Source organism: Neodiprion pinetum, chromosome 1 (assembly GCF_021155775.2).
Source record: "Neodiprion pinetum isolate iyNeoPine1 chromosome 1, iyNeoPine1.2, whole genome shotgun sequence".
Lineage (NCBI taxonomy): Eukaryota > Metazoa > Arthropoda > Insecta > Hymenoptera > Diprionidae > Neodiprion > Neodiprion pinetum.
In genome coordinates this window covers 10,716,322-10,728,011 of record NC_060232.1, presented here as the reverse complement: position 1 = coordinate 10,728,011, position 11,690 = coordinate 10,716,322, and the positions used below count along the sequence as shown (strand labels likewise).

Genomic DNA, 11,690 nt, shown 5'->3' with positions numbered 1-11,690 from the left:
CGAGTGCAACGCGTGTCCCTTGCGTAACCGGGATTAATAATCAACGTTTGTGCTTGTTTGCTTATTTGCAGGACCTTTTCTCCCAGCTGCAATTCTCCCAGGAAAGCGCACTGCCACCCGATGCCCTGCGACGAGCACTCGCCGAAAGCTTTCTTGACCAGCAACGGTTTCAACTTGGCTTTATGGACGACGCCGCAGAATGTTTCGTAAGTATTTCATCCCTTACATCCATTATTCAAACTCTCAGGTTCAAGACCCTCTTGTGAATATCGTGCCAAACTTGTTGTAAAGTTTTCGTGGAAGACTCGAGCTGATGGTACCATTGAAATGTTTAGAGGTTATGAGTTTGTTGCGCTATATTGAAGAAATTTCGGACTTTCTCATATATATCTCAGTTAGCGGTAGCGTAACGAGTAAGTGATTTTATAATTGGAAAGACAAGGCAAAAGGAAATAACATCAATTATTGGATTTGGTTCGGCAGCTTGATCACATGAGATTATACTTTTTTATGGCAGGGTTATTCGTTCTGGAAATGGTGAATTCCCAGAGCAAAACATAATTGGTAATAAATCTTGACTTTTGACGTTGAATTTTACCCGGGAGTTTCGATCATTTTACTTTCAAGGTTCGGTTTCCCCTCCCTCGGAAACGAACAAAGGAACGAAATGAAAGATATCCGAAAGTGCTTTTTACTGCGCGAAGGTTTCGAGCGGACAACTTGTGAGAAGTGTATTCAGAGGGTGTAAAATTAGTCTCGCGATGCATCTATAAATTACCATTAGAATAGCTTAAAGCATCCCGTTATAATAATTTTGAGTCGCATACGCGTCTGAGATTGGATTATATTATTCTCTTGCCCGAGTTTGATCCTCTGCTACGTGAATAAGCGAGATAAATATTTCACCGACTTCACACTTGATCCTAGATTTTTTCTCAATTTGTTGCGGATATTTCTTCTTAGACCGCAAGCAACACGGTTGGAAAAATCTGGGCTGAAGTTTGTTCGATACTTCGTATCGGGGGAATCGGGGTCTGGAAAACGAACCACCAAGAACCGAGTCTTCCTAATGGCATGGCCAATCAGTAAGATTTTATCATCGAAATAACGGTTTTCAACTAATTCCCCGATCTTTTGTTGAATCTAAGAAACGGCCAGCCTTGAAATCTTGATTACTTCGGGTCAGTTCACTCGTACTGACTACCATTGTCTCGGCTTGTCGGGTGTTCCCACCCTGAGACCGACTCGAATTTGGCGTAAAAAAATTTTTCTGTAATACCATTATGTAACTCCACGAGACGTACGCACCTCGCGTATCTGACGGTGTTTCATTCACGGTTTCGTGAATCGCATTAGGTGGCGACGCGGACCTTGGAAGTCGGAAGGAAAGGAAACAAATCTGTTTTCGAGGAGAAAATCAATCTCCATATTCAAATCTGATACGGAGGTATAATTGTGCGGGTATTCTTTTGTTCTAGGAAAATATACTGCTGCGAATTCACCTCCACATTGCCAGTGGCGAGGCGGAGGACATGTGCAGTGCCCGACATTGCGTGCCTCATCAAAAGTTTGCGATGACTTTGGTCGAGCAGAGCGTTTGTGGCGCCTGTGGAGCGACTTCGGAACCGCTACCTTTCACCCAGGTTGGTTAACACTTCCGTACAAATTATCGCGTCCATGATAAATCTGCCACTTGAGTGGTCGCTGAACTCATTGTCAGGGTTTTGATTGCGAGTGTTTGAATGGAAAAACCGTCCTATTATTAGAACAAACTTCATCAGGTACCAAAGCAGTGAATGAAACTTTCCGAGTTGAAGAACGGAATATGGGTAAAGATTGATTTGAATTACTTGTATAAAAAGAACCAAATACAAAGAATTTTTTTTTTTTTTTCTAGAAAATCTTGACCCGGTCGCAAATTTTGTACTTTGAAATAGTCATACGTTCGTTTCATGGGTTTCATATTAAGGATGGGTTTGAAAAAGCGTATCCGCGTCTTTTTGAGAAGCATTCGACCAAAAGGGATCAGCAGCTTGCCTTTTTTCCCACGATCGTCCGCAGGTATAAGACGCGCAGACATAATACTGCAAACTCAGCATTGTCGAGTTTCGCCCACGCAGGCTGACAACTCGAAGAGAGTAAATTGTGCGCTCGCCCAGTGACGTTCTACTGTCGGCGAATTCGGAGGTAACTTTTTTCATGTGCCGAGGAGCTTTGTGCTGATCTCTGGGAAAGATCGGGCCTTATCGATTCATCGAAGGAGTCAGGCAAGATCGTTTATTGGATGTATCGGTTAATGCGAAGACTGAAAATAAACGAAGATCGGGTATTCCTGTTGCTGATGAGACCGGAAATCGCTCGAGTGACTTAAGCTGAAGCCATACCTGCCAAACCCTTAAATATCCAGGTGACCCAGACCCTTTGATGGACGCGATGCCCTCCGGATTATACGGGATTAGAGAGACGGGATTTTCCGGTAATCCAAGTATTGAGAAAGCTTAGTTTATGAAGGCGATGGGAAGGATTCGGCATAGAGATAGAGTTTTCGAACGAGCTGATAAAATCGTAGACAAGATTTTTTTACAGCGATTTTATTTAAAAGATTATTTATTTGAAAGATTACGAAGGACCCTTTCTCCGATGTTTTTCTCAACCGTTACGGATGAACGCAAAGTTTTCGTCTGAGAATTTATTGTCGAATCCATTTTTGGGTCAGTATGCGCTGCGGAACGTGTAAATAAAAATGAATCAGCCGTTATTTGTACTTCCTAATCGAAGATACATGACGACGCCGTATCGTATGCATGTGAACACACAAAATGCAAACATTTTTTCTATCCTGGCAGTCAGGCGTAGGTGTCGTCGAATGCTGCTGGCTAGAATATCAGGTTCTGCAACTAAGCAGATACATATGTATAATGAGCGTGAACAACTTACCCGACGCAATTTGCATCGGTCATGGACGTTACTTTTATAGGTAATCAATGAAACGTTTTACCTGCCTCGTTATTACGAAGTTCGAGTTGGTAACGTTAACGTCATGAAATATTGTAAAAAATCTCACTGTTTTACAAATTTGGAACGCCTTTTGACGAATTGTAATTGCAAAATGTGAGTGTGGTTTTTTCTAAAAATTCATCGTTACACTAATGCAATTAATTTCAATCTCGTTATTTATCTTATTATTATCTGCATACGTAGAGTTTTATTTTCTTGCAGTATGGATTGTATTCTTGCCTGAAAGCTTGTCCTCACCTGTCTGACCTCTGTGAAATTACATGCCTGTATATTTCATTCACCGTTACAGATGGTCCATTATGTGTCAGCCTCAGCTCTGACGTCACAGGCTCGTCAGACGCCACAGTCATCGAGATCAAGTCCGGATCTCTTCGGGCAACTTCTTCGACGTGCAGGGGGAATGGGAGACATCCGCGACTGTCCGGTAAGACGTCGTCTATTTCATTCAGTTTTCATTTCCATTTTCGAGGTCAAATTATATTAAGAAATATACTTCGAATAGGGGAATAACAGCACCAAAGGTTTTAACGGTGACTCATTAAGAAAGTAAGAAACCTCAAACAGCTCGATTGCGGTTTACGCGGAATTATGACCATAGAGAGTGTCTGTTCGTAGTAAAGAGCTTCAGATCCTGTTTGTACACTCATTCATGGAAAAGTGTTTAAATATCATTAGTGAGGCAGTGATTGGCCATGGTAAAGTAAAAAGCGAAAAACTGATACCAGGAATCGACTCTTAGTATAAACCCAATGTTTAATACTATCATTATTAATTCAACGACATCTTCACATGCTAAAACCTCAACGCTTTTGATCCTCTGCAGAGTTCCTGTGGTGCTAAAATCCAAATTTGCCGAACGCTGATGAACCGACCCGAGATAGTGTCGGTTGGTGTCGTCTGGGACAGCGAAAGGCCGTCATTGGAGCACATCATGGACGTGTTCGCGACAGTGGGAACATGCCTTAGACTAAGCGACGTCTTCCATAGCGTGGTTGACTCGCGATGGGGTGCTTCGACCATCCACAACCTTGTAGGTGTCGTTACGTATTACGGAAAACACTACTCCACCTTCTTCTTTCACACGAAACTGAAGGTAAGCTGTAATAGGATTGTGCGAATCAACGTGAAAAAATTTTCGGCATGCTAATTTCGTGGTCTCAATACCTCTTGTTTTTCTTCAAGGTCTGGATATACTTCGACGATGCAACGGTGAAGGAGATCGGTCCACGGTGGGAGCAGGTGGTCGAAAAATGCCGAAGAGGGAGATACCAGCCGTTATTACTGCTGTATGCGACGCCCGGTGGAACACCGGTGAACACCGAGAACGCCCCGAAAACTGTGACCCCCTTCCCGAACGGGAACGGACTGAAAACACCGCCGAAGAACAACCTGCGAAGGTCGATAACGCCGAGTCCTGAGAAGGCCTCGATAAACGGCACCGCGAGGCGGGCCATAACCCCGAACCCCGACAGTCCTCCTCATATGTACACGCAAAGAAGGACGTACAGCGACTATCAGAACCTGACCGACATCCAGAATAACATTTTTGGCAACCAGGTAAGTTGGAAAATGGCTTCTCATGACGCGGAACAACTCTGACCGATGTGCATTTTGTTTTCCAGGGAGTAGACGCCGTTGATGGCGAGGTGGAGTCCAAGTACATAAGTCGACGCGCGGTGGAGAATGTGATGCAGCAGCAGAAGAAGCAGCAAATGCAGCTGACGAGGAGCCTGAGCGCCGGATCAACGCCGCAGGACGGAATAAGCATTCCAGATCATTTGAACGTGCCCCGAAGGCGGGATTCGGGCAATTGGTCCGGTGATCGTAACAGCGCTTCCTCAAGCTCCTCGACAACGATGGACAACCCTTATCTTTACATCGTTAACAAGATGCAGAGAAACTCCGGGGTTCCTAAAAGTCCGACAAGCAAATCTGGTGAACTGTCTAGCAGCAGTAGCGGACACTACGATGCTGGATACGATTCCTACTCCCTTTCCTCCACCGATAGTCTTCCGCTTCAGCAGGGGTTGAAGCACAATTTGCAGGTAGAGTTTAAGAATCTGGAAACACGGGAGAATGTCGATTACCAGCTTCAGTTGACTGTATTACGATATTCAATTTCGTGCTTCTTCCAGCTTGCGCAAATACCCGAAGGTTATCAGCCATCGTCCGGAGACGACTGCGAGCGTCTCTGCAAGGAGACCGATGCTCTTCTCGACAAATCACGAGCGGCTGAAGATGCTGGGGATCTTGGAACGGCCGTTGCGCTTTGCAATGCTGCCAGCAGTAAAGCGAGAGCAGCAATGGATGCGCCATACAATAATCCACACACTATGACCATAGCCATGATGAAGCACAACACGTGCGTGATGAGGGCTCGCAGTCTGCATAGAAGGATACTCCAAGAACAAGCCATTGCTAACGGAGAGAAAGAAGGTGAGATAGTTGCATCGATCTATTCGTAGATAGGAAGAAACGTGGCGCGAGGCACTTTGTTGAATCTCCTAATACGTCCATCTTTCTCTTTCATGTTTGCTCCGTTGAATTTATTTAGATTTTCTTTGGTTACTTACTAAATTTCTGTTCCACAGAGGGTGCGACGGAGGGCAGACACTCCCGTGAGAACAGTAAATCCAGTCAACATTCGAGGCAAAGCTCGCGTGACAAGGGTAATCACTCGCGTCAGAACAGTCGAGAGTTACTGGTAAACGCTGCAGCAGTTGTCGACAAGCCGTCGTCTGTGAAGAGTATCCAGATATACGCAACACTGCCAAAGAAGAAAACCTTGCGAAGTAAGGCTACGGCGGTGAATGTGGTGGAGGACGAAGAGTACATGCTATACGATCGACCGACTCAGCGAACTGGGCTGTTTGGTAGGGTAAAGCGGTGTGACGAGGATAAGAAGGACAAGAAACGGGCGCGCAGTGAAGAAAGGAACAAGAACTCCACGAAAGACTTCTCCATAGCACCGATAAAAGCTTCGCCAACAGTGAAAAATGGAAAGATGGCGGAGAAACCGAAGGAGAATGACGCTAATCCAACGAAGATATCGCAGACGAACGGTACTCTACCTGCGGAACAAAAGCAAGGAAAGAAGCAGCACAAGATACGACGAAAGCTTCTGATGGGTGGACTAATAAAGAGGAAAAATCGAAGCATGCCCGATCTGAGGGAGGGACAAGATGGACAACCACCAGTGAGCGTTGAGCCCTCTTGCAATACTCTGCCTAAGCAGTCCGTAGATGATTCTAGCCTCGGTCTTAAAGGTAACGAAGTCAGTCAATCACTGAGTGGGTATCTCTCCGAAGGTCACTTGGAATTTGCGGGTAACAACAATAATAACAATACCAGTAATAACAATAATACCGGGAACCCTAATCTCGAGAGGAGCCGCCTGATGAGAAAAAGCTTCCACGGTAGCGCCGGGAAGGTGTTGCACGCGGCAAAGGTACCCCCGCCGCCACCACTGAGAACAACTTCCCAACTTAGCAAGTCTAAGTGTCAAGGTGAAGTCGGTGGTGGACTTCAGTCTGAGAACTCGATGTATCCGTTGTCAGACGACAACGTCGCTAACTCTTCGCAGAGTCAGAATAATAACGCGTTTTGGAATCACGCCAACCAGGCGAACCTCGTCTCACAGTCTGGGCGCGTTACCAACTATGCCGATTATTCCATGGAGCCCCACTCTCTGCAATTTCTTCCGTCCTACAACCAGGAACAACCGATCGTTTCCAACTTCAACGGCAAGCCAAGGATCCAGGACGACGTTGTCCAGTATGCAAACGGCATTCTGTACGAGCCAACGTTCGTCGTCACTCGAGCAGATGTTCACAGCGAACAGAGTCCCGTCAAGCATCAGTCCCAGCCCGACTCCTTACCACCTTATCCGGAAAACTCCAACGTTTCTCACTCCAGACAACCCAGTGAAGAGTTTCCTCCACCTCCCTATCCCTGCATACAATCCGTCTCTCACTCCCGACAACCCAGTGAGGATTTCCCTCCTCCCCCACCTCCTATTGACGCCAATCCACCCGCGCAAATGGGATCCGTAGGTTCTCAGCAGCAGCAGCAAACATCACAGCAGCTCGAGGCTCAACAGATTAGCAGTCTGCTTGCTCAGCTGCAGTTAAAGAGGGAGCAGATGCTGTTCACGGGCGATGTTGACGGCAAGGAACAGGACGAAGACGATAAAACGTCCGGAGAAACGTGGCTGCGTGAATTACAAGCGAAGCAGGCCGAAAGAAGGATGAAGAAGCAGAGCCCTGTTGACCAAATGGCATCGCACAATCAGGATATGCCCAAGACCAGGGCGCCCTCGGTGCCCCAAACACAGGGATCGACAATTGCTAGGAGAACGAGCGACCTGATGATGAACACTCTTGGACAGACTCACGAACAAAGCAGAGATGTGACGGACAGTGCGAGGCTGGTCACAGTTTCGTCGTCAGTTAAAGACATGGCAGCTAGGTTTGAGCAGATCAAACAACAGCCGCCTGCCAAACCTGAAGTTGACCAAAAACCGAGCAAAACAACATCAACGTTATCCGGGACCGACGTGACTCAGGACGTTCCACCTTCTGAGCCACTAAAATTGTCGACGGAAAATCTTGCCGCGTTTACAAAATCCGATAACCAGTCGAGCCAGTCGGTCCTGAACTCCAGCTTCGAATCGAGCTCCAGCCAGAGCACGTTTATCTCTACGGCACCGGCGCCGGTTAGCGCTCCCACAAGTCAGTCGGAGAGCGGTTTGAACGCGGCAATATTGTCCATGTCGTTATTCCTACCCCACGAAAACGGACTTCCAGTTGATTATCCAGAGGATGACATAAGTGAGGTTGCGATGCAGAACACAATTCAGAACACAACGATACTCCCGATAGAGGAAGATATTATGCCGAGGAAGACAAAACGCAGGATCGGTAAGAAGAAGAGTGTCTCTTTCTGCGATCAGGTCGTTCTGGTCGCGACTGCCGAGGACGACGAAAAGGACTCTTACATCCCGAATCCAATCTTGGAACGGGTCCTCAGATCGGCCCTCAACAAGCCCGAGACAGCTCTGGTTCTCCGGGAAATTCGAAACCTCCAGGAGGCTGAATTGAACAGAGAAAATACGGCTCCTAAATTTCAGCAGCATACTCTACCGCTGAAGAGCGAAGCGGACAGCATTCCAGCCACGCCGTACCAGGACCAGTTAAGGAGCATTAATCCAATGGCCGACACGATAAGACCGACGTTTGGACGACAGAATTCGAACGAAATGCCGAATGGCCCTCCGCAGGACGGAAAGAAGGCTTACAATTCTTACAACGAGGGGCAGGATGTCGTACGGGAAGCGTACCCTGTCGGGAATCAGAACCTGTCGAAAACTCTGACTTCGTATACCCAGCAGTATCCCCAGCAAATTCGTTATCCTCAGAACGGACACTCTGCGCATATCCAGGGCTACACGCAAACGCAGACGGCTCATCCCAGGAATCAGGGAATCCCAGTTTCGCAAATGCAGAAGCCGGCGAGTCCGTTTCCGACGCAAGTCCACAACCAATACCCCCAGAATGGTACGGTGGGTCAGAAGATAATGAACGCTGCGAACCAGCAGAAGAACGGCTTCCAAGGAAACTATTATCAGCTGGAACAGCAGCACAACCAAGTGAACAAACAGTATTCGGCTCAGCAGCAGCAATCGGGTAATATGAATCAAAGGATTCAACAGCACAATGTCAGTCCAGTGACTGTTCCCCACGGTCAACAGATGGTCTGCTACCCGTCGAACCAGTCAACGAATCCTTATCAGCAGTACAACAATTCTTCGTCACCGCAAAGTCAGTACCCAGTCAGTTCCTATCAGGGTTATCCTCAGCAGAACAGAGCTAATCAGCTGCTACCCCAGTACCAGCCGCCCCCGAATCCGACCGCTCCTTTTCAACAACAACAGCAGCAACAGCAGTCTAACGGGCAAAATTATCAAGGAAGAATAGAAAACACCTACCAACGACAACCGCAGAAAAATGAGCAGCAGAATATTCTTGCTCCGAATCAAACCTATCCGAATCCCATACAAAATGGTCAGATACAGTCGAACATGAAGTATCCGACGTATCAGCATCCGCCGGCACCCAAGCAAACGAAACAAGTGCACTTCCAAGCCGGCACTAAGGGAGGTGCGGTCAACCAAAATTCGTCTTCCGTACAGAAAACTTCACCAGTGACAGCTGTGCCTCGAACAACACATTGCCACTTATGTCGAAAGAAGCACGTCGTTGAACCTGCAATTTATTGCACGGACTGCGATTTTTACATGTCGAGATTCCGGCCAAAGTCTTAGAATTTTCGTAAGATGATGGTCCGGATAAATTTAAAAATTTGTAAGGTATTTTCGCGTCTATGGTCCGCAGTTTTAAGCTCTCTGTATTTAGGTGAATCCTCTGTTGTTACAGCGAACAGTTATCGTTATATTTTAATTTAAACTTATATATTATATAGTGTTTAAGTACGATGGGTGTGAAAGAAAAAAAAATCACACCTATGGTTGATCATCGATATACTAAACGCAGTATTGGCTATAGTGATTACCATCGGTTTTGCAAATATCAAATGGTAATAATTGCTTTTCTTCATTTCTGTACTTACGTATAGGTATAGTATGTACATTTTTACTCATATAGAGATGTTAATTGTTATATTATGATTCGTTTACGACCGTTAGTTGTAAAAGCCCATTGACTTGAATCTTGACGGTAACTAATTCTTTTTTTAATAACCTAGTGCTTCGATGTCCTTTTTTCTCTTAATTCTGTACAAAATTATAGATCATTTTTGTCTGTGTCGAATTGTTTTCAATTACTTACAAATTAGTTGTTATCGTTATAACCTTTGAGTTGAAGGTATATTATACTTAAGTTAAGCATAGTTGTCGTGCGTTTATATTTTATACGAATATTTTCATATGTATATTATATATATATATATATATATATATATATATATATATATATATATTAAATATACCCAGGAGCTATAGGAATGTCAGAATTGTGATACTAGCCAAGCTATGTAGTACACTGTGTTAAGTTAAGGTTATTATTATTGGAGATTATATCAAAAGCATATATGATTATGTATGTAATGTAGGTGAATGCAAAGTAGCTGCAGGAATATGATCTCTGAAGAAGTATGTCAAGTTAAGCATACACATATATATATATATATACACATAGACATTATTACGTGTTACAAGTTACATATGTATTATCCACGTGCTACATAAATGTACAAATTTCTTATTTTACATATACCATTATTATTATTATTATTATCATTATTATGATTATTCTTTTTTTTTGTACGTCAGTATTTTGTTTTAAAAATACTTTTATATTTCCATTCAGTTTTACGTTAATAAATTACTACTTGAAATAAAAGTTTCGGATCTTTCTTTTATTACTGCCAATTCTATTTGTATTTTTGAAGTAATCGTGCCAAATGTAGTTGACGATGATAAATTTTATGCACGATGAAACAATTGAATTAATTGCTGGGACACATTTCAGTGTTTTTGTTTTGTTCATAGCTCTAAGAATTTGATTATCTATGGTCGTAAGAAGCCTCTTTCAAACAATCCTCTTCGGTAGAACATACAAAGATTTTTATTACAAGATATCGCAATTCTCATAAATTTTCATACGTTTAGTACTTGCTTGCTTTATCTCTGTTGTGGAGATAAGTTTTTCAGGCGTAAAAAATTATACACTCCAAGCATTTTTTTTTAAAACTCTTCAATTATTGCCGTGCGTTTTGAGCTGATAGTTTTCTCATTTATATTTTTAAACTGTGTAAAAATAATTCCTTCAAACTGTCGCACGATATATGTAATCATATTTTACTCAAAAATGATATCCTACAGATTAAAATGCAAGTGCAGCTCTTACAGGTATGTCAGCTTAGCCACTTTTTTCCGGCACCTCTCAGATATTGCTCATGGCTACACTTCGGTACTTGGTGAAGGTAGATTCTGTGAAATTAGTTAGATTTTTTTATCATTTTCCTCTCAGGAGCAGAATGGTTTGTTCAAACTTCATATAACTTGGATTGCGTGGATCTGGAAAAAAATTTTTTGATCTCTGCTGATCTTTGTAATGCAGTAAATTTTATATTTTTATTATGATTGAAACGGATGTTTTGAGCACGAAGAGAAAACAACTTTTTTTACTCACGATCAACGGGAGATGTTTGATATGATTCTGAACTACTTCCAAGTGTAGTACTATTTGCAAAATGCGTCAAATTAAGATTAATATGTCATAGAGTTCAGTAAAAAATGACTGAACTGACGGTGAATGTTTCATGTATTTGCAACTGCGCAAAAAATAAATTGTTTTGACAATAACAAATCATACGTCGATATAATCACCGGTTGACATAACAATTGCCATATTGCATAAGACGTTGGGTAATATACGCGTCGTGCACTTATTGATAAGGTACACCGAGGTAAAATCGCAACGTTTACTACTTTGCGAAGAAACAATCTTTACGACCTAGCTTAATGGCATTTTCGACTTCGAAATCGTAATATTTTCGCAGTTATTCCGATAATTTCGATAACGGTGACGTTCTCGTAATATAGCACCATGCTTTGATTGTAAACACGACCACAGCTCGCTCAGGTCGTTGTA

General features: G+C 43.6%; 1 protein-coding gene across 4 annotated transcripts in view; it reads left to right on the top strand.

The window, feature by feature from the left end:
• The window catches only part of ec (echinus), a 66,239-nt gene extending 55,936 nt beyond the window's left edge, over window positions 1-10,303 (top strand). For all 4 annotated transcript variants that reach the window (XM_046637253.2, XM_046637255.1, XM_046637256.2 and 1 more), the window contains 8 exons: window positions 72-206; window positions 1,479-1,643; window positions 3,308-3,442; window positions 3,842-4,111; window positions 4,201-4,575; window positions 4,641-5,063; window positions 5,154-5,454; window positions 5,610-10,303. In XM_046637253.2, the coding sequence (XP_046493209.1) occupies window positions 72-206; window positions 1,479-1,643; window positions 3,308-3,442; window positions 3,842-4,111; window positions 4,201-4,575; window positions 4,641-5,063; window positions 5,154-5,454; window positions 5,610-9,340 (5,535 nt within the window). In that variant the 3' untranslated portion in view covers window positions 9,341-10,303. The remainder of the gene's footprint in view (window positions 1-71; window positions 207-1,478; window positions 1,644-3,307; window positions 3,443-3,841; window positions 4,112-4,200; window positions 4,576-4,640; window positions 5,064-5,153; window positions 5,455-5,609) is intronic.
• Window positions 10,304-11,690: the final 1,387 nt, after the last annotated feature.